Here is a 26034-nt window from a genome sequence, read left to right on the forward strand (position 1 = left end):
GCACGGAATATCCCTTTGGTCACTTTGGGTAAGCTGTCCTTGCTGTCTCCCCTCCAAACCTCTTTCCCACCCCTAGCCTACTTGCTGCAGGTGCAGAGTGAGAAACAAAGACCTTGATTCTGTGCAAGCACTGTTCAGCAATAGCAAAAACACTAGTGTGTTATCAACACTGTTTTGGTCACAAATCCAAAACACAGCACGACACAGACTGCTAGAAAGAAAGTTAACTCCGTATCAGTCAGACCCAGTACAATCTCTACCCTTTATTCCATACCATTTGCAACATGCTCAGGTCCCACATTACCTACACATCTAAGTATTCTCTGACCATACCATTCATATATTGTTTCATTCCTATACTTACTCAAACCTTTCCACTTACCTAACCCACACTGCATTGCAATATTTGATCCTTCTATCCCATGCATTTATTTTCCTTTCCCATTGTATTTCTTATTTCCAAAATTCCCTCTTACCAACTCTTACAGCTTATACTACATACTTAAACCATCTTTATATCCAACAGTCAGGTTTATACATCCTCATTAACCACCATCTGCTGCCCCTTGACATATACACAGATATTAATCTCCCATTCTATGGACCCCCTACCAAATGTCCATAAGAACAGTTGTGGTGGGTTGACCTTGGCTGGCTGCCAGGTGCCCACCAAGCCGCTCTATCACTCCCCCTCCTCAGCAGGACAGGGGGGAGAAAATAAGATGAAAAACTCATGAGTCTAGATAAAGGCAGTTTAATGAAGGAAAGCAAAGGTTGTGCTTGGAAGCAAAGGCAAACAAAAAGATTTATTCTCTACTTCCCATCAGCAGGTGATGTCCAGCCACTTACTGGTAAGTAGGGCCCCAGTATGCACACCAGTTGTTTTGGAAGACAAATGCCTTAATAACGAATGCCCCCTGCTCCTCCTCCTTTCTGTTAGCTTTTATTGCTGAGCACGACGTCATATGGTATGGAATATCCCTTTGGTCAATTTGGGTCAGCTGTCCTGGCTATGTCCCCTCCCAACCTCTTGCCCACCCCCAGCCTACTGGCCTTTGGGGGGTTGGGGGTGGTTTGGAGAGACAGCCATGATGCTGTGTGAGCACTGCTCAGCAGTAGCCAAAACATTGGTGTGTTATCAACACCTTTCTAGCTACCAATCCAAAGCACAGCACTATGAGGGCTGCTATGGGGAAAGTGAACTCCATCCCAGCCAGACCCAGTACAACAGTCAATAACTTGGGCCACATCTGTCAAGATGGGTGTTCAGAAGAGGAGAAGCAGTGTGTTGGATTGTTGAGCACCAAGAACGGCTTGGGTTGGGTCACCGCCACACTCACCTGGTTCCTTGTGAGGCTCATTCTTTGTCGGTTCAGGTGGTTCCTGATGTAGTACTTCCTATAACATACGACTCAAATAAAGGATTATTTTCCCCCGAGGTTAAATCTCCTTGAGGTACACACTGGGTCTCCCCATCCTTCCGCATTACCCACCAAGTACACCCAGGTCCTTGAGCAAAAGCAATCCCATGAATGGGCTTGCCTTTTCCCAAGGGAGGAGCAACCCACAGTCTTTCCCGCACTACAGGGACCTTATCTCCTCCCACAGTATGTAGGGGCTTGGTTTGGGCAGGACCAGGGCAGTTAGCAGATCCTCTGGTGTTAACCAGCCAAATGGCATCTGCTAAATTTACACCCCAGTGTTTCCATGCCCCCAGTGCCCAATGCTCTCAGCATAGTCTTTAACAGTCCATTATATTCTTCATTCTTTCCAGAGGCTTGTGGGTGATAGGGGATGTGATACGCCCAGTCAGTGCCCTGTTTCTTGGCCCAGGAGTCTGTGAGGTTATTTCAGAAATGAGTCCCATTGTCTGATTAAATTCTTTCTGGGGTACTGTGTTGTCACAGAACTTGCCTTTCCAGGCCCAGGCTGGTGTTTCAATTGGTGGCATGGTTCACAGGGTATTTCTAGCCAGCCGGTAGTCACTTCCACCATGGTGAGCATGTGGCACTTGCCTTGACGTGTTTGTGCCAGTGGTCCAATATAATTGATCTGCTAGGCCTCCCCATATTGATATCCTGGCCACCATCCTCTGTTTCAGGGAGACTTTGCTCATGTGGCTCACTTGATTGTGGCACATGTTTAACATTCATGGGTGACCTGCATGATGGCCTCCATGGTCAGGTCCACCACTCAATCACGAGCCCACCTGTATGTTGCATTTCTCCCTAGATGTCCCAATGTTTTATGGGCCCACTGAGCTATGAGTAGCTCACCCTTATGTTCCCAGTCCAGGTCTACCTGAGCCACTTCAATTCTTGCAGCCTGGACTACCTGCTCATTGTTTTGATGTTCTTCAGTGGCATAGCTCTTGGGCATGTTAGCATCTACATGATGTATCTTTACCTTACAGCAGTGTTTTCTACCCATGCAGTGATGTCTTGCTGCAATGCAGCAGCCCAGATGGGTTTATCTCTGTGCTGCTAGTTGGTCTGTTTTCATTGCTGTAGCCACCCCCCACAGGGCATTTGCCACCATCCATGAGTCACTATAGAGATAGAGTACTGACCACTTTTCTCCTTCAGCAATCTCTAGGGCTAGTTCGATGGCTTTCACTTCTGCAAACTGACTCAATTTGCCTTTTCATTTGACGTTTTCTGCTACTCGTCATGTAGGCTTCCTCCTTCCTTTAAACATCCAGTTCAGCACAGGCAATCGTGGTGTCAAGAGGAGCTGTGTTTCTGTACTGACTACTTCTGAAGCAATTTGAACCCCTTCATATGCTGCTAATATATCTTTTTTTAGCTGGCATGTAGCAGGCCTCAAATCCTCTATACCCCCAGCTCCAAAACCATAGAGGTCAACCTCAAGTCTCTCTGGGTGCTTTCTCCCAGAGGCTCCAGGTGAAGCCATGCTCCCTGGCTGTGGCGTAGAGCACATTTTTCACATCTGGTCCTGTCTGGACTGGCCCAAGGGCTACCGCATGAACTATCTCCTGGTTAATCTGTTCAAAAGCTTGTCACTGCTCAGGGCCGCAGTCAAAACAGTTCTTCTTTTAGGTTATTCGATAGAGAGGGCTCACAAACTGACTGTAACTTAGAACATGTGTTCTCCAAAAACCCACAACACCTAAAAAAAGCTTGGGGCAGTTGATTCCAGGTGTATTGGACACCCCTCCACATGAAAGCAAACTGTGGCCTGCACTCTGCTGCCAAAGGAATTGAGAAAAATGCACTGGCATATTAGTTGTAGCATACCACTTGGCAGCCTTCAACTCCAGTTGATTTTGGAGTTCTAGCATGTTTGGCAACACTCAGTGGTGGCATGACCTCATTCAGGCCACAATAGACCACTGTTCCCTTCCACCCTCTGTCAGACTTTCTCACTGGCCATATAGGACTGTTAAAAGGTGAGTGAGTCTTGCTGATCACTCCTTGGCTCTTCCAGTCGACGAATCAGCTCATGGATGGGAATCAGGGAGTCTCAGCTGGTACGATATTGCTGTCGGTACACTGTCATGGTGGCAGTCGGCACCTGCTCTTCTTCAACAGGCAGACAATCCCCCAACAGAAGGACCCTCCGAGAGTCCGGACAAGACAGACAGCTGTTTAATCTTCTCTGTGTTCACAGTGGCTACAATAAAGGCCCACCGGTACCCTTTTGGATCCTTGAAATACCCTCTCCTGAGGTAGTCTATACCAAGAATACACTGGGCATCTGGGCAAGTCACAATGGGGTGCTTCTGCCACTCATTCCCAGTTAGGCTCACTTCAGTCTTCAATACAGTTAGCTGTTGGGATCCCCCTGTCACTCCACAAATACAGATGGGTTCTGCCCCTGTATAGCTTGATGGCATTAGGGTACACTGTGCACCGGTGTCCACTAGAGCCTTCTACTCCTGTGGGTCTGATGTGCCAGGCCACTGAATCCATACAGTTCAGTAAATCCAGTCATCCCTTTCCTCCACCTGGCTGGAGGCAGGGCTCCTCTATTCCTGGTCAGAGCATTCATTACCCGTCTCCTGGAACTGCAAACCAGAAGTCCCTTTATCAGAATCAGAAGTAGGATCAGCCCTTCCAGTGTGTCTGGGGAATTGCTCTACAGCAAATGGAGCAGTCATCTTCCTGCATGGACCCTTTTTGTCTGCTGTTTTTCCTCACAGTGGGCTTCTAGGTTTGAGGTAGGTGCACCATCCCACTTCCTCATGTCCTCCTCGTGGTTGTGCAGCTAGAACCACAGGGTGGCACACGGCATGGGTACATGGTTCCCTTTCCCTTCAGCAGAGAAAGGCTGACTCCATGTGCTATACTTGATAGCTGAGACGCTGGACTGTAAGGACAAGGAGGAAGACATATTCTCTTTGAATTGCTGGAACTGTTGAGACAGTTTCTCCACAGCCGAGATGTAGGCCCATAGGGTCGGGGAGGAAGAGAGATTCTCTTTGAATTGCTGGAGCTGACAGGCCAGTTTATCCACCGTTGATGCCTCAATGTCTGTCCACTCCATTATCGCCAGGGTGCTGGCATACAATGTCAATATGTTCCGGTACAAACTTCTAACACATGGACCGCATGCACTGGACATCATCTGGATCTTTGGAGGCGTGGTTGTTGTCCAGGTTGCTGTAGATCACCTCCACCACCGCTAAGTCCCTATGATACTGGACACCTTCCTCAACAGTGGTCCACTTGCCTTGGTAGTTTACAAGATCTTCCTTGAGGGGATACCTTGCCTTCATGCTCGACAGGAGTTGCTTCCAGAGGCTGCAGATTGTTGTTCCTCTTCCAATCCCTTTGTCAGTTCCCTGGTCCCAAGCGAGGGATCCCAGCTGCTGTACTTCCCTACCCTCTAATTCCTGACTGTTGACTCCAATATCCCAGCACTGGAGAAATGAGGTGATAATTTGCTTGCCTGGCTGGTGACCGTAATCTTTCCGCATATCTTACAGCTCACTCAGGGATAGGGATCAGGTATTTTCCAACTTGTTTATGATTTATGTCTCTTCCCTCTCCTGTTATTGCGGCTGCTCTGCTGCAGAACAGGCTGCCTCTTCTGATTCTTCCTCCTGCTCCTTCTCAGGAGGAGCTTCTTCCTCCCTTACTAACCAAGTTGACCTCTGCTTCCATTGTTTTTTGTTGACTACAGGAGTGACTGTTATAGTCAAGGGTTGGGTCTCTGGCTTAGCCACAGTGTCCGTTTGTATGTCCTCAGGTTCAGAGACCCTCTTGTCCCTTTGAGGTTGCTGGACGCAGGCTCGGTACATGTAGGCAAGGCCCCAACACAGTGCTAGAAGTTGTGTCTCTTTGGTATAGGCAAGGCATCCTTCATTCCAGTGGTGTGCCACTTCAACAGGATTCCATGCCTGTTTGGGTGTGAAGTCCCAGACCATTGGAGGTAAAAATCACTAAGCATCTGCCCAAATTCTCCCACGAACCTTGCCACCCATGACTCAACTGCCTCAGAGCACAACCCTGTGTGGCATTTTCAAGCAGGTGGTTAACTTTAGGAAAAGCTGAAATCAGATTTATGGCAAACACCAATATGAGCATTCTGGTTATGCAGGACTGTTCAAGAAGCTGAAGGTCCATTGCAACAAGGCAGGAAACATCTTCTGTGGAGAAGAAAGGGGAGGTTCCATTCTTCATTTTCCCTACCACGTGTCTCCTGGAGGAGGAGAAAGGTGTAATTGCTGATTGTCTCCATGAGATGGTTCCCATGTTATCCCAGAAGTGTGAGGTCGTTTACCTGGTGTGCGAGACACCAATATACACACAGGGCAGAGGTATTTTATGTCATGTCTGCGCAGAGATGGGTGCTAGGTGGTAGCTCCACAAAGCTAGCACAAAGTTTGGTCATACAGGTACAGTATTTATACAGTCCAGTTATGCATATGCATAAGTAATTACACAAAGCAGTTTTCTATTGGTCTACATTTCTCTTATTTCAACTTAAAGCTACAGTGCTACTTTAATATTCTGCACACACTCAAAGGTGAGGGGTCTCTGCTTGGGCCAGGGTCTCCAGCTCAAGGGGTGTGACTTTTAGTATTATAATGAGGATAGTTCGCGTGAGGGCGCTTCTCACCACGCTTCTACTAGTTGTTTCAGATGGTTCCCAAAACATCTTAATTAGCTTACATATTTCTCCAGGATGTGCTTTAATCCCAAGGACAGTAATTCTTGTTTAGACGTTCCGCTTTCCAGCCTGAATCCCCATTATCAGCTTTACGTAAGCCCTGGCCTTCCACCAGCTCCTGATAGACTACACCCAGAGTACTGGAACGGCAGCAATGTAGGGCCCAAATACCAGATTAGGCTCCAGGCCAGTGCTTTTATCATAGCTCTCCCAGGCGAAACACAACAAAGTGATAAACAGCACAGCAAACAGCAAAAGCCAAAAGCAGCCATTTACAAGCCCTGGAGTTTGATGTACAGCAAGAGAGGGAGCACTCCAAGGAGCAGGTGAGGGACCAAATAAACCAGCACTGAGAGCAAACAAGTCAACATCATGACCTGCAACAGCATAGTCAAGATAAAAACAGTTTAATAAGTGAAAGGGAAAAAAAAAAACAAAGACCCAAGTCACTTGCCACCTTTCACCAGCAGACCGATGCCCAGCTAGTCCCTGAGCAATGGCTACTTTGGAAAGACTCCCCACCCAGTTTTATTGCTGAACATGACTTTATATGGTATGGAATATCCCTTTGGTTAATTTGGGTGAGCTGTCCCAGCTGTGTTCCTTCCCAGCCTCTTACCCACCTCTAGCAGAATGGGAAATGGAGAAGGCCTTGATGCTGTGCAAGCACTATTCGGCAATAGCTAAAGCATCCGTGCGTTAACACTGTTTTGTTCACAAATCAAAAACACAGCACCATATGAGCTACTATGAAGAAAATTAACTCCATCCCAGCCAGACCTAGTATAAGCTGTTGTGATTATCATTATTTGTGTCACTGTCATCCTTAGGAGCTCCAGCTGTGGACTGCTACTGCATTGTTCTAGATGCTGCAATAACAGAAAAACCTACAAAAGCTTGTATAAAGTATGTGAGAAAGACAACATTGACACCAACAGAGAGAAGAGTACAGGCAAATAGAAAATGGAACAATTTAGTCTGGAATGATCGCTGCAGTCTTTGGCAGTCCAAGAGTTTTTAGTTTTTTGTAACCATTAGGGCATAGGTGAGACTTTGAAGAACAGAATGAAGGTATTTTGCAGATATTTATAGGGAATATATTGCAAGTGAGAGAACAGGGAATTTCCTGAGAGTGTCTTTGTGCTCACTCTGCATTTCTGCTCCATCATTCAGAGTGAGGTCCGGAAAGGAAGAAAACGGAAGTAATTATTTCAGTGGTAGAAAGCAGGTTGCCTGTGGATTTATGAGCTAATTACCTAGTGGCACTCTGTGACCCACTGTGAGACAGTGATTTGGGGACTGGTTAAAATAATACCCTTGAGGATCCAACAGCACAGATAACTAATCTGAGGCTTCACAGCAGCTGCGGGGGTTATTTCAACCTTGAGGCTGCAGTAGCAGCCAGGTAGTCTCTGTTGCAGAGCTACTCTGTGTCTGGGAAGCAAAATTCCATCTACATTAATGTTAGGCCTTTTTTCCTCACAGAGTGGTAACAGCAGGTTTCATACCTAAAACATGTCCTTATGGCTTCCCAGTTGAGTTGATATATATGCAATGTGAAGACTAGATTATTCATTCCATTAGAATGGTAAAACTAAGACAACAAATAGCACATCAGGAAATTACATTTAGCAGTTGATTTTAACACAAAAGGGAGGTTTTCTTATTTTTAAGGTGAAGATCTTGTGATGATGAGGAATACAGTGGCATACAGTTCTGTTTATCTTAAACATGCTGAAGGAGAGGGAAGATCCTAGGTTGTTTAATTCAGCATTCACATGACAGTTCATTATTAGATTACTGATTACAGACTTAAATTTAGGCCAAGGAGATAGAGATCTTCTCTTTGCTTGTCCACACATCCTTTTCTGACTTCCGTATATGCTTCAGACTGGATCAACTATAGTAGACTGATGTCTTATACAACTGCAGAGGATCAACAAGACTTGTACCCCCTATGAAAAGATTCTCTTAAAAAACAAGAGGTTTCTGCTATTTTAATAGTAATAGCAGAATACTAAAATATAAAATGGCATGAATATCTGTACTACTTGTGCTATTGTTGTATCTTCTGTTTCTTTACTGTTGATGTCATTGTATTTGAGTTTTATATAATCACTTATAAGTGCTTTTAAAAAGAAATAAGTGTAGATTACAAGAATAGCTTTATCACCAGTGTATTTGGCAAGGTTTTGGGAATGGGGGGGACTGTAGGGGTGGCATCTGTGCTGGACACAGCTGGTTCCAGCTGGCTTGGCAATGGACCCACCGCAGGCCAAAGCTTAGCCAATCAGTGAAGTTGGTGGTGCCTGTGTGAAAACATATTTAAGAAAGGGCAGAAAACACTGCACAGGCAGAGGAGAAGAGAAAAAGAGTGAGAAACAGCAGTGCGAACACCAAGGTCAAAGAAGGAGAGAGAGAAGGTGCTCCAGGCACCAGAGCAGAGATTCCCCTTCAGCCTGTGGAAGAGACCATGACAGATCAGGTATTCCCCTGCAGCCCATGGAAAGGTCACGCACTGGAGCGGGGGAAAAGTGTGAGAAGGAAGAAGTGGCAGAGAGGGACTGTTATGTTGTTGTGGGTTAACCCCGGTAGACAGATAAGCACCACACAGTTGCTTGCTCACTTCCCCCCGCCTCAGTGAGATGGGGGAAGAGGAAAGGAAGAATAAAAACAAGAAAACTTGCGGGTCAAGATAAAACAAACAAACAATTAATAAGTGAATGATAAGTGGAAGAAGAGGGAAGAAAACAAAACAAGTGATACAAAAGCAATCACTCACCACCTCCCATGGGTAGACCAATGCCCAGCCAGTTCCTGAGCAAAAGATGGCTAACCCCCTAAAGCCCCTTCTTTTCCCTTTTATTGCTGAGCATGACATTATATGATATGGAATATCTCTTTGGTTAGTTCAGGTCATCTGCCCAGTTGTATCCCCTCCCAGCCTATTGTGCAACCCCTCCTCCCCCAATCTATTCACTGGGAGGACAGAGTGAGAAACAGAAAAGGCCCTGATGCTGTACAAACACTGTTCAGCAATAGCTAGAACGTTAGTGTGTTATCAGTACTGTTTTGGTAAAAAATCCAAAACACAGCACCATATGAGCTGCTTTGAAGAAAATTAACTCTATCCTAGCCAGGCCTAGTACATATATACTGACCGTAACCCCCATCCCCTCTGCGATGCTTGGGGGGACAGGTAGAAGAGTTGGGAGTGAAGGAGTGAAGTTGAGCCTGGGAAACGGGGGGTTGGGGGGAGGTGTTTTTTTAGTTTTTATTTTTGTTTCTCATTACACAAACCTATTTTGTCCCCCCCATCTTGCTGAGCAGGGAGGTGTGAGCAGCTGGGTGGACATTTGGCTGTTAGCCAAGGTCGATCCACCACACACCAGTTAGTGAGATTTCTTTCTGACAGCACAAAAATTTAACAGAACTTTTCATCATAAAGAAATTGTTTTCTTTTTCTTTTCAGGTACCATGATCAACAGGATGTTACGAGCAACTTCCTTGGAGCAATGTGGTTGATTTCAATAACATTTCTATCCATTGGATATGGTGACATGGTACCTAATACATACTGTGGGAAAGGAGTCTGTTTACTCACTGGAATAATGGTGAGTGTTTCAGAATTTATTCACTGGATATGAGATTAAGTTTGTTGGAATTAATCCCCAAACTCATGGTAGTCATAACAAATATTTATTTGATAACTTTTAAAGTGTATAGGCTTATGTCCTGGTTTCGTCTGGAATAGAGTTAATTTTCTTCCTAGTAGCTGGTATAGTGCTGTGTTTTGGATTTTAGTATGAGAATAATGTTGATAACACACTGATGTTTTAGTTGTTGCTAAGTAATGTTTACACTAGTCAAGGACTTTTCAGCTTCCCCTGCTCTGCCAGGTGCACAAGAAGCTGGGAGGGGGCACAGCCAGGATAGTTGATCCAAACTGGCCAAAGGGCTATTCCATACCATATGATGTCATGCTCAGTATATAAAGTGGGGGGAGTTGCCCAGGGGGTAGCGGTTGCTGCTCGGAGACTGGCTGGGCATCATTTGGCGGGTGGTGAGCGGTTGTATCACTGTTTTGTTTTTTTTTCTTGGGTTTTGTTTCTCTCTCTCTTGTTGTTTTCCTTCTCATTACAATTTATTATTATTATTATTATTTGTTGTTGTTGTTGTTCCAATTATTAAACTGTTCTTATCTCAACCCACGAGTTTTCTTACTTTTGCTCTTCCGATTCTCTTCCCTATCCCACCGGGGCGGGGAGGGTGAGCGAGCGGCTGTGTGGTACTTAATTGCCGACTGGGGCTAAACCACAACAGCTTACTTGCACCATTCCATAGTCTTTCATTCCATGATAATGGAATGGAAGGCTTTAGTCCTCTGTAGGTAGAATGAAGAGCTGCGTAATAAAATACAGAGAAACAATTCCACCCTGATGCCATTCTCACCGTCAAAATCTCAATAGAGTCTTTCATTAAATGTTAGGATATCACATCTTCTTGACTGTCTTTGGACATGTGCAATTGGACCACTTCTAATAACAAACCTACAGCTCTGCTATTTGCTTCTTAATGAAGTTACTTGCATGTGTAGAATTGCAATGGTGGCTAGTCTCCTAAAGCATTTTGCTTGTGCATAGTTTTCTACATTGTTTCTTATGTCTAATAATATATGGTCCATAGTTTTCCATTGCTTTAAGTGGATTTATGTAGTGCAGTTTTCATTATAAGATTTGTTACCATTGATTTAACTGTTAGACCATACATGTTAAAGGAGAAGCCACTGCCCGAGCATTCACACACCCTTCAGGGAGTCGCACACACACCACCCGAGACTTTAACTGCTAGGACCAGAGTCCCTTCGCAGCGGGCAGCTCCATTGAGCTGATGGGTGCCCCTTTTTGACTCCTCGCTCACACACACGCTCACTCACTCTCGGGCGCTTTCTCTCCCCTCTGGCTCGACCCTAGGTTTCCCGAAGCAGAGTCTCCGATAAAATGTATGCCAGACGAATTTATTGATTGGTACAGCCGTGAAAACAGCTCGAGCTAGGTGCCTCTGGAGAGGGACCCAGAACAAAGAAATCCCTGGGCAATTATACCCTTACAGTCTAAATTTCCCTCCCCTCAGGAGACAGTTCGGACCAATAGTAATATTAGGGTCTGGGGTCTTCCCGTTCTTCATTGGGCCCTTTCATTGTCTCTAGGCAGGCCAATTCTTCTCTTATCTCTAAGGTTGTAACTTCTGCTAAGGTTGAAGCTTCCTTATCTTTCTGGTTTGCACTGGTTTCAGGGGCCTTCCTTCATGTAGCCAAGTAAAAGTTCAGTGTATGGTCAGTGAATCTGGGTGAAAGTTCACAGCTTGCGGCCTAAGGTTTCAGTAAGCCTTGATACTAATGCTATGTATTGGATTCTGTTTGGGCTAGAAAGTGACTACCACAACAGTACATATTCAGTACATATTTATTAGCTGTACTTCGTATCTAATTTCAATTTTTTTTTGTATTGTAGCATTTGGTCCAAGTTAGGTAGGGAGTAGGGCAATAAATTATAATGGAAATTTCTGCATATTTACAGCAAATTAGAAGTAAAAAAGCTCCTGATCCTGCAACTTTTATTTGTATCAAGCTCCCATGTAAATTTCCCTGTGAGTGAGAAGTTCAGGATGGGCATCATATATAATATATATGATGGTAAAATCCATTGATCATAAAAGTATAAAATCCATTGATCATAAAAGTAATGCAGCTTCAATATCTACCTTCTATTAAAACAGGTATATTTGGATTATGGCTGAAAACAAATGGTGGCAAGAAGTTTCCCTTTTTGAGCAGGTGTTTTAGTAAATCTGTTGTTTATAAAAGTATGTATTTTATGTTCAGAGAGTAAAATAGATCAATGCATTTTTGTAGTGTTGAAGACTTTTTTTCCAAATGCTTCTTTTTTATTTTTTGACAACTGACAGGTTTCAGGTCATTGACCTTTATTGAGAAAGACTTTCAGTAAATTTTGGTAGCGTCAAATGCATATCTTTTCAAATACAGAGTTTGCAATCTGGTGAAAATACAGGTGGAAAGCACAGGAATGACTCAGAAGGCTTTTCTAAAGGCTGTTGACTAAACTCATATCTGCTGTCTTCTGGGGTATTTGCCTTTGTTCTTCATTCTGAGCTGAATTTTGATGCCAGACAGAATAAAACGTGGTCATAAGTTCATTAGGAAAAAAAGAGAACATGCAGCATATATTGCCACAGGGATGTGCAGAACAAGTACAGAACCCTGTTATAATGCTTTCCTTCTTCCCAGACAGTGTTCAGAAATAAGAAGCAAATGCTTCAAGATGCAGATGTTAGATCATTATCCCTCCTTATTATCATCTCTGACTACATCCTTGACAACAGACCTCTTAACAACAGCTAAATTCTAGGTTAACTTGCCTTGAATATTTACTCAAAACAAATTGTTCAGCATTCTTGGCATTTTCAGTATGAAAAAAAATTACTGTAACAGAAATCTTAGAGTTTCCAAGCCCTGCAGAAGTGCAATGAAAATGTTAGTATTGATACTAATCATCCATGGGTTTCACACTGCTATTGGGTTTATATTGATGCAAATGACAGCAGCATCTGGACTGGTCTTAAAATTTTAATGGTTGTGGGTAGGCTGTACGATTTTATTATGATGAAAACAAGGTAAAAATAAAATAACAGAAACAGTCTCTAGATTATTGCAAGTTTTTTCTATGCGCTCATGAATGAACCACACAGAAGGTGAAACTGTAACCTGTATTTGTCATTTTGCTTATGACAGCACCATTTGGAATCAGGTGTAAAATTATTTACAGCAGCTGTTTCCGTTGCTTTAGTGAAAAGTTACAGTACTGGTTAATATATACTGATTACACATATAGCATTTCTTTTTCACAACTGAAACAAGATCCCTTTGAAAATTAGGTTTGTAAGAGGTACAGATGATATTCACCTTCATGTCTTTGATTCATTGTTTTTTATGATTAAAAATTCTGCAGCTACGTTTGAAGCAGTAAGGCTCCAAACACTCAGTAGTACTTACATAGTCAGGATCGTTTGGGATAAATATGAGTTTGGGATAAATACCTCCAGAGACAGAAAGCATTCTTAACAAAAAAGGGGTCAGGTAGTTAGTGTGTGATGGTAGTTAAAACAGTAATGAAAATCTGACCCCTAATTAAATTTGAAAGGACATCAGCAATATGGCTTTGGCAAGCTGTCATCTTTGAGAAGAAAATTATGAAGCAATGTGAGAAATTTGGATGTTGAAATTACTGCTTTTTTTTTGGTAAAGGATCTGAAAGATATGAAGTGTGAAACTGAACATATTAATGAACATATCCTCCAGCCTAAACTCCAAGACCAAAAAGTTCATAGCTCTTAAATATAATCCTTTAAAAGCAGCTACTCTTCTGAAACTTGTACAGTAACTAATTCATGTTTATTGTGGAAAAGATAAGATCCTAAAAGAACAGACTTACCTATTTCTATTTCAAGAGGAATGACTGATAGTCTAATTAAAAGACAAAGAATAACTGTTGAATAACTATAGCAAGTAAAATCAAACCATCTATGTGATTTCAAGAGGAAAAATTTAATTCCCTAGCATCTAAAGTAGCAAGTAGATTACTGTGATCAGTACCCAATACCACTGAATTTTTGCTTTTGGATAAGGCCCCTGTTAAAAAGTATAGAAGGGAAAATAAATAGAAATACTTATGAATACATGTTTAAGTTCAGGGAAACATCTGTAAATGACTGGTTACAAGAGTGGTTATACAGACCACTGAAGAGTTAATATTGGCTTTGCAGAACTGGTGGCCCAAGGAGGGCTCCTTTTGTGTCTTGACCCCATAGAAGGGAGAGAGCCCAGGTGTGCCCTGGCTCTCCTCCCACTTTTGCCTCAGGAATTGGTTTCTGTGGGATAGAAATTGGACTGCTATTGGACAGGCTAAACCCTGCATTGTGCTTCTGCCAGGGAAGTAGACTTTATGCAGTCTGTTGATGGCACCAAGTTGTGCTGGCTATTAAAACTGAAGCTATTGCTATCTTGAGACACTGGTTCAAGTGACATGTTTTAAATTCTCCTGGAAAACAGGAAAATCTTTACATATTATTCTGATGATACTAAAAGAAAATAAGCAGTTGAGAATCATTAAGAGTAAGCCAGTAAAGAAGTCTAATTAATGTATTAGAAAAATTAAAATAAGCAAAAAAGAAAACTGTGAACCATTTGTATTCTGGAAAAAATAAGGTAAATATTTAAAGAATGCATTCTGTCATATTGAACAATTTATTTTTGATCTTGCAAAGCACTTAAATATGTTAATCTTTAATAAAAATATTGAAACAATGCAGTACAGAGTTGGTGGCATTGGTAAATGCAGAGGCTGTTTATATACTGGCAAGAGAAACTGAACTGGGTAGCTCTCTAAATCACCTATCAGTGTTTTTCTGATGAGACTTCACTAGGAAGCAGTCTATTCAGACTATGCAGTCTATGCAGACTAGCAGACTATGGACCAGGTAGATGATAAATTGGATAGTAAATGTGCTCCCTGTCTTCTCTATACATTAATTAGGCCTGCAGAGAGTGATTGATGAATAGAAATATGAGTGCCATCTTCTGTATCAGAACAAGATATAGAATAGATGGGGAGACCCACACCATTTTCACCAGGACATGCAGCTTGTCTGAGTTTTGGCTACCCACTGAATATGCAGTGGTTATCAATGCATACCTGCCAGATCTCTCAGTTCTTGGTCAGCAGGCTGAGCTCAGCTACAGGTGGAGCACTTTATTTGTGCTGTTATTAGCTTCAGTGGCACTGCTTATACATGGATAGTATTTTCACCTGCTTAACTATTTTATAGAGTCAGGGCCTTGGAGTGTTTTGCCAATTTTTCCTTGCTTTATGAGGAGTATATAATGAAGATAACAAAAATGTAAAGAAGGGAAGTAGAAATTGGTAGAAGTAAAAAGAGAGGCAATCATTAGAAGCTATGGGAAGATGCATAATTATTGACTGTGGGATGGGAAGAATTGGAATGAATGAATGAAGTATTAAAAATATATGAAGAATATGGAGGATATTGAATAGCTCCTGGCCTAGTATGAGAATAGGGAGTTTATTTGTCTATATTAAAAGTCATTACATTTGGAACAAATAAGTAGAAGTAAGATAAAATGGATGAGTTACAATTAACTGTTTTATCACAGGATGCACAGAGTAGTTGGCTATAGCTTGAATGAAGATTGCTTTCGATGAAATAGATATCCTGTAGGATTTTCATGCTGGCCTCGCTGTTGCTGAAATTGCAGCTTAAATGCTTCGCATTGAAATGAATTCCAAAGAGATTATTAAGCCCATCAAAGAAGGAAAAAAATGATGAGGATATTCTTAAAGTTGCATCATAGAGGTGGGCGAGGAGATTAGATGTTTCTTTTTGAAAATTTTTAAGTAGCATCTTTTAACTATCGGATCTGGACCCCACCCATGTAGGTGAATAATTCTTATTGGAGCAGTCACAATGCAGTCAGTGTGTACAATCTAGCCTTCAGAATACTAGCTTTTTAATTCTAAATACTGAATTAAAAATTACTCGGATACAATTATAAAACTTCTCTTATGGCAATTTTTAAAGTCCATGTGGAAGTCTGCATTTGGTTTAAAAGAACTTCAGCTCCTTTCCTACATGTGCTAAAAAAGCCACCAGAATGAGGTGTTTATGCTGTATGACAAGAGGAAGTCTTCATATAAGGTTAAATTGTGGTGTTTGCTCATGGGGTTTCATCTCAGACCACCCTGGTCTTATCAACAAATATAAAGAAACATGCTGTCTGCATGAGGAACATGGTACCTAGAATAGCATAATTTTGAAACATCTGATTTCTGTTGGTAGCAAAATCTGATCTGTAACATCTTTGAAATTTAATAGTTACTAGATTTTAAGAAAAACAGAAAAAAGTAGATTCTAACTTCAGAGCTAACATTGGCTGAAGATCTTCTGGGAAGATTCCTAAACAAAAGAAGGTAAACATCAGATCTGAGCAGTGAAATGTGAAAATTATTTTATAGATCCTTCTATGGATAATGTACATAAAGGTCATAAATTATTTTGCATTTTAATGTCTAGAACATTGTGGGATTTTTAGGAAAACTTTTCTTTACGCTGTTTAATTCTGTAATTATTTGCAGAAACACAGAATTGTTTATGAAACACAAAAATGTATTTGGAATTATGCTCAAAGCGCTGAAAAGGTATGATTAATACACTGCCTTGTGGGTAGATATGTATGACTGAACTGATAGAAGCAACTCGATTTTCTGTGATAACAGTAAGAGAATAATAGATTGTATTGCCATTTAAAGGTTTACTTAGAACATTTTGCACATTTATCAAGAATCTGTAATATTTTTATCATTTCTAGTGTCTGGTGGCAAAAGGTCAAAGCAATGTGGTGAATAGTTTTGTCAATGAGAATCTCAAAAATCTAGAACACAGCTCAGTTTTTACTTCCTGAGAGTATAGAAAAATTTGAAAAGCTTTTCATGCAGATTGGTAGCATTTCAGGTCCACTTCTCAGATATATGGTAGGATATAATTAATTTTATTCTGAGAATTCAATAATAAACATCACTGACCTCAGGATTCAGAACAGTTTGTGTTTAATCCTTCTAACACAATACAATCTAACTAGAAAATCTGTCAAGCAGAAACATAAAATGGAGAAGACAGTTAAGGATGCTTGAGTTATTAGGGTTGAAACTATTAAAAGTTGGGCTGGTCAGAATTTCTTTAGCTCCTTTATTATTGTTGTTCCAGCACATCAATTTGCCAAAGTGGAAACTTTTCTCAGGAACACTTACTTCTTCTGTGTTATTTTATGGCTGTGGCTTCTTGGGATGAAATTTCTAATTAAAGTAAAGAAAAGAGAACATATAATGATTAAAATGAAGTTGAGAAGCTACAGAGAGATTGAGCAATCAGTCCCTGAGGCAGTAGTGGTTAGTGCAGTAATCTGGAATATGAGAGAACAGCAGAGGCTTTCTTTTACCTCTATTTGAGTAAACAAAGTCTTCTGGAAGATGTAACCATATTTTAGAATTATAAAATAAAATAAAATAAAATAAAATAAAATAAAATAAAATAAAACACTCCCTCAGAAGCTCTTCATTTCATCCCAATAGAATAGGGAAGAATTTTAAGTGTCAGAGGACAGGAAAAAACTGTTTCCAATTTAGATCTAATTAGAAATTACGGTTGCATTTCATCAAGTTCAAAGGCAGTCAGTTACTGACTGGAATAAACAGCAATTCTCCCAAGATATCTTTTTTCTACATAAATATGACTGGAGCTGGCTGATTTATAGAAAAACTTTTGGTTTGTTTTGAAAAAATGTAACTTGGTTTGATTCCATCTGCAATAACTTTGAATTTTAATGCAACAATTTTTTTATATACTTTTACATGTATTTTCATGAAACTTTTGTATTTACACTGTCTGGGTTGCATGATTTTCCATGACAGATGTTGGACAAGAGCATCCTTGGTAGCCATCATCCTGAAATATTAAACTAATGTTTATCATCAGCATTATAGGCTGTTCTGCCTGCTGGTTAAAGGAAATAAAATTTCACCTCCTTGCTCAGAAAAAAAGTTTTTGCATGCCAGGTGGAAAGATTTCACTGTGACTGTCATGATCTCCAGGGGGCTTTTCAGTTGTTATGACCATTGAAGGTTTCTCAGAAGCCTATTATCAGCATGCATTCAGTTCTTGGGCTTGTCTGAGTTAGTACTACCATCATTTACAGGTTTCCTTGTAGAATAGAGAGTGTCTTAGTTTTATAAACCGTTACTTTCTATGCTCTCACAGGAGCCTTTCCCAGTACTGATCTTGCATTATTAAAAAAAAAAGTTTACTTCACGCTTATCTCCTGTACCAGTACCCCTTACTGTGTCTGGGAGTATCTAATCAATTTCATAATTTGTATATGACATTTAATACTCTTCATATGATTTTTTTTTCCAACATTGCTAAAAACCTTACAGCCTAATGAGAAGTAAAGGAATCTGTTAATCTGCTGTATTAGAGACTAGAAGCTGTTTAAATTTTGGAACCAAATTCTAGCTGTGTTATGGGCAAACTCCACTGAACACAACAGTAGCCAGAAAAATATTGAATGTATGAAAGTATAAATAATGCAAAACTATTTTAGCTCACATTTTTGGCTGAAATGGTATAGTTCTCCTATTATTCATCCTACTCTTTCAGTGATGCAATGTTACACGTCTCTCCCAGTAAACAACAATGACAAATGCAAAAATGCATTTATATGGCACTGTTTCCATAGCCTCTGTCTGTCTCATGGATGTATTCCTCCCTCAACTTTTGCATTGCTTGTTTTGGAGAGGTTTTTTTTACTTCAAGCAAGATCTTTTTTTATTATTTTTATTGTATTGGGTCTGGCTGGGATGGAGTTAACTTTCCCCATAGAAGCCCTCATAGTGCTGTGCTTTGGATTGGTAGCTAGAAAGGTGTTGATAACACACCAGTGTTTTGGCTACTGCTGAGCAGTGCTCACACAGCATCAAGGCTGTCTCTCCAAACCCCCCCACCTGCAAAGGCCAGTAGGCTGGGGGTGGGCAAGAGGTTGGGAGGGGACATGGCCAGGACAGCTGACCCAAAATGACCAAAGGGATATTCCATACCATATGACATCGTGCTCAGCAATAAAAGCTAAGAGAAAGGAGGAGGGGAGAGGGGCAGTCATTATTAAGGTGTTTGTTTTCCGGAGCAACTGCTACATGTACTGAGGGCCTACTTCCCAGGAAATGGCTGGACATTGCCTGCTGATGGGAAGTAGAGAATAAATCTTTTTGTTTTCCTTTGCTTCCATGTGCAGCCTTTGCTTTTCTTCATTAAACTGCCTTTATCTCAACCCATGAGTTTTTCATCTTATTTTCTCCCCCTGTCCCACTGAGGAGGGGGAGTGATAGAGCAGCTTGGTGGGCACCTGGCAGCCAGCAAAGGTTAACCTGTAAGCCCACCTTCTAGAGAGCCAAATGAACAGTGTATCTGTTAAAATTCATACAGGCTTTTCATTTTATGCAGAGCAGCAGGAAGAATGTTATGCCTTTTCTGGTGCAGAGCTAAGTTTCCCACCAGAGCCATATGTCTGCAAAGCAGACCTTCTCTCTCCCTCAGTGGATCCCAAGGGAAATGAGAAAAAAATGTGGCAGCTGCCTTCTTTCAGCTACAGACAAGTATAGCAGGACATTTTCATGACAACTACAACACTAAACACTGCAATTCACTTCCAGTCCAGCTAAACCAAAGCTGCCAAGAGACTTTCAGCTAGCCACTGATACACCGTATTGCTTCCTTTCTCACCAATAGCACCCTCCATGCATATATATCATCTCCAGGCAGTCAATATGGTTGCAGAAATTGTTCAATTAATTGTTGTCATTTTCATAGAATCATAGAATGGTTTGGGTTGGAAAGGACCTTCAAAGATCATCAAGTCCAACTCCCCTGTCATGGGCAGGGACATCTTTCACTAGGTCAGGTTGCTCAAAGCCCCATCCAACCTGACCTTGAACAATTCCAATGATGGGGCATCCACAACTTCTCTGGGCAACCTGTTCCAGTCTCTCACCACCCTCATTGTAAAGCATTTCTTCCTTATGTCCAATCCAAATCTACCCTCTTTCAGTTTAAAACCTTTGCCCCTTGTCCTGTCACTACAGGCCCTGGTGAAAAGTCTGTCCCCATCTTTCTTAGAAGCCCCCTTTATATATTGAAAGGCTGCAATAAGGTCTCCCCAGAGCCTTCTCTTCTCCAGGCTGAACCACCCCAGCTCTCTCAGCCTTTCCTCATAGGAAAGGTATTTCAGACCTCTGATCATTTTTGTGGCCCTCCTCTGGACCCGCTCTAACAGGTCCATATCTTTCTTGTACTGGGAACCCCAGAGCTGGATGCAGTACTCTTGGTGGGATCTCACGAGAGCGGAGTAGAGGGGGAAAATCACCTCCCTTGACCTGCTGGCCATGCTTCTTTTTATGCAGCCCAGGATATGATTGGCTTTCTGGGCTGCAAGCACACATTGACAGCTCATGTCTAATTTTTCATCTACCAGTACCCCCAAGTCCTTCTCCACAGGGCTGCTCTCAATCCATTCATCCCCCAGCCTGTATTGATACTGGGGATTGCCCCGACCCAGGGGCAGGACCCTGACTTGGCCTTGTTGAACCTCATGAAGTTCACATGGGCCCACTTCTCAAGCCTGTCAAGGTCCCTCTGGATGGCATCCCTTCTCTCAAGCATATCAACTGCACCACTCAGCTTGGTGTCATCTGCAAACTTGCTGAGGGTGCACTCAATCCCACTGTCTATGTCATTGATGAAGGTATTAAATATTATTGGTCCCAGTACAGACCCCTGAGGGACACCACTTATTACTGCTTTCCACTTGGACATTGATCCATTGACTATAACTCTTCAGACGCAGACATCCAGCCAGTTCCTTATCCATCTAACAGTCCATTCATCAAACCCATATCTCTACAATTTAGAGGTAATAATGTTGTGGGGGACCATATCAAAGGCCTTACAGAAGTCCAGGTAGATGACATCCGCAGTTCTTCCCTTGTCCACTGATGCAGTCACTCCATCGTAGAAGGCCACTAGAGTAGTCAGGCATGATTTGCCCTTGGTGAAGCCATGTTAGCTGTCTCTAATCATCTCCCTGTCATCCAAATGGCTTCAGCATAACTTCCAGGAGGATCTGTTCCATGAGCTTACTGGACACGGAAGTGAGGGTGACCGGTCAGTAGTTCCCAGGGTCCTCCTTTTTACCCTTTTGAAAAATGGGCATGATGTTTCCCTTTTTCCAGTCACTGGGGACTTTGCCTGACTGCCACAACTTTTCAAATATGATGGAGAGTGACTTGGCAACTACATCAGCCAATTCCCTCAGGACTCTGGGATGCATCTCATCAGGTCCCATGGACTTGTGTATGTTCAGATTCCTCAGGTGGTCTCGAACCTGATCTTCTATGATGGGAGTGCCTTCATTCCCCCAGTCCCTGCCTTGAGGTTCAGGGATTTAAGAGATGTGGGAAGAGAGATTACCATTGAAAACTGAGTCAAAAAGATTGTTGAGTACCTCAGCCTTCTCCATGTTGGTTGTCAACAGTTCTCCTGTCGTATTTAGCAAGGGGGGGGGGTACATTTTCTTTAATCTTCCTTTCTGACCAACATACCCATAGAAGCCGCGCTTATGATTCTTCGCATCCCTTGCCAAATTCACCTCCAGCTGTGCCTTAGCTTTCCTAATCCCATCCCTACATATATGGGTAGTGTCCCTATATTCTTCCCAGGATACATGTCCTTTGTTTCACTGCCTGTGCATTGCCTTCTTATACTCTAATTTGACCAGAAGGTCCTTCCCTGGCCTTGCTGGTCTCCTGCCTTCCTTGCCCAATGTCATTCACGTGGGAGTCGAGAGCTCTTACACTCTAAGAAAAATGTCCTTAAAGAGCTGCTAGCTCTGTTCAGTTCCTTTATCCCTGAGGGCAGCTTCCCAGGGGGTCCCATCCACTAATTCCTTAAACAACTGAAAGTTCACTCTCCTAAAATTCAGGGTCTTGACTTTACTTATCGCCTGGCCCACACCCCTCGAGATCATGAATTCCACCAGGGCATGATCACTGCAGCCCAGGCTGCCACCAATCTTGACATCTCCAATTAGTTCTTCTGTGTTCATAAGCAACAGGTCCAGTAACGCATCTCCTCTGGTTGGGCTGTCTATCACCTGGATTAAGAAATTATCCTCAACACACTCCAAGAGTCTCCTGGACTGCTGTAAGCTTGCTGTGCTGCTTTTCTAGCCGATGTCAGGGTGATTAAAGTCCACCAGCAGGATCAGAGCCTGCAACCATGATGCTGCTGTAGTTTAAACAAGAACACTTCATCAACATCCTCCCCTTGATCAGGCGGCCTGTAGTAAACACCAGCCATGAGGTTTTCTTTGTTGGCTTGGCCCCTTATTTTTACCCATAATCTCTCAACCTGTTCATCGCTGATTTTCAAAGACAGCTCTGTGCAATCAATCCTTTTTTTTTACATAGAGGGCACACCCCCTGCCCCTCCTTCCTTGCCTGTTCCTCCTGAACAGGTTATAGCCATCAATTGCAACACTCCAGTCGTGTGATTCATCCCGCCACATTTCAGTCATAGTGATTAGATCGTAGCTTTCTAGCTGCACAGTTGCTTCCATATCCTCCTGTTTGTTACCCGTGCTGTGTGCATTGGTATAGAGGCACTTCAGCTGGGCTATTGACCTTGTCACCTTTTTGTATCATAGAATGGTTTGGGTTGGAAGGGACCTTGAAAGGTCATCTAGTCCACCCCCCCTGCAATGAGCAGGGACATCTTTCACTAGATCAGGTTGCTCAGAGCCCCATCCAAGCTGACCTTGAATGTTTGCAGGGGTGGGGCATCTAACACCTCTCTGGGCAACCTGTTCCAGTGTTTCACCACCCTCATCATAAAAAATTTCTTCCGTAAAAAATTATATCTAGTCTGAATCTACCCTCTTTTAGTTTAAAACCCCTTTTCCTGTCACTACAGGCCTTGGTAAAACGTTGTCCTTGTTTCAGCTGGGATAGAGTTAATTTTCTTCCTAGCAGCTGGTATAGTGCTGTGTTTTGGATCTACTGTGAGAATAATGTGATAACACACTGATGTTTTAGTTGTTGCTAAGTAATGTTTACACTGGTCAAGGACTTTTCAGCTTCCCCTGCTCTGCCAGGCGCACAAGAAGCTGGGAGGGATCATAGCCAGGACAGCTGACCCAAACTGGCCAAAGGGGTATTCCATACCATATGACGTCATGCTCAGTATATAAACTGGGGGGAGTTGGCCAGGGAGCAGCGATCGCTGCTCGGGGACGGGCTGGGCATCAATCAGCATGTGGTGAGCAATTGTATTGCGCAACACTTGTTTTGTACATTCTTTTATCATTATTATTATTATTATTATTATTGTTTTCCCTTCCTTTTCTGTCCTATTAAACTGTCTTTATCTCAACCCACGGGTTTTACTTTTTTTTTCCGATTCCCTCCCCCATCCCACTGGGGGGAGGGGGGGAAGGTGAGTGAGCATCTGTGTGGTGCTTAGTTGCCGACTGGGTTTAAACCACGACAGTCCTTTTAGTCATTGAAATACTAATGTAATCTTATTTCTTCTTTAGCAATTCCTGTACACTCTAGACAATTGTTAAGACCAGGGTATTCTGCATTTATTTACTAATATTCTGGGTTTTAAAATTGTTCTGATCACCGCCTTTGTTTATGCACTAGAAATGGGATGTGTGTGAATTTTCAACCCCTGAAGGAAAAAAAGCAGAACTTTTAAATAATGCTGCTCACCAATTATTTTGATGCCTTGGCAGTTTTCTCGCCTGCAATTGCTGACTTCTATTATTCTGAACTGACATAGCTGTAGCATGTTTATCAGGGATCAATCACCTGATGCCTACCATATTTCTACAGCAAAGGAGAAACTTCCATTAAAAACTCTGCAAAATGCAGTAGTAACATCTTGGGGGTTTGTTTTATTGTTTTCAGGGTGCTGGGTGCACTGCACTGGTGGTAGCTGTGGTTGCAAGGAAGTTAGAACTTACCAAAGCTGAAAAACATGTGCATAATTTCATGATGGACACCCAGCTAACTAAAAGAGTAAGTCACACTTTATATTCACAACTGAAAAAGGAAATGTGTGTTAAATTTATTTCTGCATTTGTTTTAAATGGTTTCATGCTCCATTCTCTTACTGAACTTTTTCATGGGTGTGATTTTGCAAGGTGCTATGTGGAGGAATTGAATGCCCTGAGCTTCTCTTTGAAGTTGAGGGCAACAGCAGGTTCTCAGAAGATTTTGAAGATTTGAATATTCTTCTATAGAGGGTCCTTGCATCTGGAAGATAATTGATGTAACCAACAGTCAAAAGCTGTGAAACTAGAGACTAATATATTAAACTGACAAAATTTCATGCAGCATATGAGAAGAATATATAGAATTTTAAGGTTTATTCTATTCAGCTATTCTTCATATAAATCTAAATATCAGTTTAATAGTGCATCCAAGTGGTGTTTTGGTAGTTTCAGACTCATGAAACTCAAAGGAAATGAAAAGCAAACAAAACAAGCAACCAAATCTGAGATGTACCTCAGATCACAAATCCATTACACAGCTACTAGAGAAGTTTCCTCACAACCTGAAGATCTTGTGGAAATGCAAGGACTAGAGATCTTGAGGAAGTCTCTAAAATCTGATTCTGCTTCCACTGAAGTCAGGATCAAGGTTCTCCAATGCTTTTATGGTTTCAAGGTTGGGAGCTCCTGCTGGGAAAAGCTACTGCATAGCATTTCTAAAATGTCTTTACCTATACATTGGGTTAGCGCTGACACTGCAGTGACTGACATGATATAAAGCCAGAGGGAGAGAAAATACAGATCAATAATAACTGTTTGCCTTTGCAAGTAGCCTAGTAATTCTGTCATTAATCAACATTGCATTGAAATTCTTTGTCTATTGCTTTCAAGTATTCTTGGGAATATTGGAGGGTCTAGGAAGGAACTGTAGGTATTCTTATGTTTAACATCTTATAGAAAGCCTCATTTAAAAAAAATTCAAAGCACTCATCAAATAGAACATTGGCTACATTTATTGACAAGTTGATTTTTCATGTCCTCTAAGAATGATAAGAAAGAAACCAGAATAAAGAAAAATATAAAAAACAAAACAAACAAAAACCCCTGTTCTAACAGCTCTGAAAATTTAAAAGACTGTTAAATTGCTAAGAGAAACAAAGGTAATAATGATACAACAAGAGAGAAATTTTATGGTCCTATAAAAGGCAACTAATTAATTGCCATACAGATAAGAAATTAATAATCCTTCACTGTTTATTGTCATAAACAACAAATGGTCCTAACTCTTTTCAAAAGGGAGAAGTAATTCCCAGATGCAAAGAGAGCTTATCCCAATATCACTTTTATAAACAACATGGAAATTGCTCAGCAGTCCCTTTGGTCTGATAATTGCTTTCTGGCCTCACTGCTGCAGCTTCTTCATGTACCCACTTCCCACAGTTAGGCAGTCTTAAGTGCTTTAGAAAGACTTTACATTAGAAAAGATAAAAAAGAACATAATGCTGTTTTTGTCAGCCTGGTGTTTTTCTTTTATGAAACAGGTGAAAAACGCAGCGGCCAATGTACTCAGGGAAACATGGTTAATTTATAAAAGTACAAAGCTGGTTAAAAAGATAGACCATGCAAAAGTAAGGAAACATCAACGAAAATTCTTGCAAGCTATTCATCAGTAAGTACAATTTTACTTTGTTTTTCCTGTCCAAGCACTCTCTTTCTCTCCTCCCCTCTCGTTCTCTTTTCCTCATTCTCTCCTTCTTGTTCTCATTCTGCCTCCTGTTTTCTCTCATTCCCTTTCTGTATCTATTCCTCTTTCTCATCCCCCCCTCGTTCTCTTTTACTCTCTCATTCTCTTTCACATTCTTTCTTTCTTGTTTTCTTGTTGTGTCTCTTTCTCTCTCTCTCCTTCTTTTTCCATCTCTCTGTTTCTTTCTCTGTGTTTCAATATATCTTTCTTTCTCTCTCTCTCTCTCCCTCTCCCTTTCTCACTCTCATTCTTTATTGTTCTGTCTTTTTGCTCTCATTTTCTTATTCTCTTTTATCTCTTACTCTTTCTCCTCTCTCTCTTCCCCCTCTCTTTGCTCCTTTTTCTTTCTCCCTCTTTCTCCCCCTTCTCCTTTTTTATCTCTCTCCATCTCTTGTGTGTGTCA

General features: G+C 41.8%; 1 protein-coding gene across 2 annotated transcripts in view; it reads left to right on the forward strand.

Moving 5' to 3' along the window:
- Positions 1 to 26034, forward strand: part of LOC142403051 (small conductance calcium-activated potassium channel protein 2-like) — a 98799-nt gene that overhangs the window by 42061 nt on the left and 30704 nt on the right. For both annotated transcript variants that reach the window (XM_075489186.1, XM_075489187.1), the window contains exons 4-6: positions 9608 to 9749; positions 23802 to 23912; positions 25429 to 25556. In XM_075489186.1, the coding sequence (XP_075345301.1) occupies positions 9608 to 9749; positions 23802 to 23912; positions 25429 to 25556 (381 nt within the window). The remainder of the gene's footprint in view (positions 1 to 9607; positions 9750 to 23801; positions 23913 to 25428; positions 25557 to 26034) is intronic.

This window comes from Mycteria americana (genome assembly GCF_035582795.1).
Source record: "Mycteria americana isolate JAX WOST 10 ecotype Jacksonville Zoo and Gardens chromosome W unlocalized genomic scaffold, USCA_MyAme_1.0 Scaffold_32, whole genome shotgun sequence".
Taxonomy (NCBI): Eukaryota; Metazoa; Chordata; class Aves; order Ciconiiformes; family Ciconiidae; genus Mycteria; species Mycteria americana.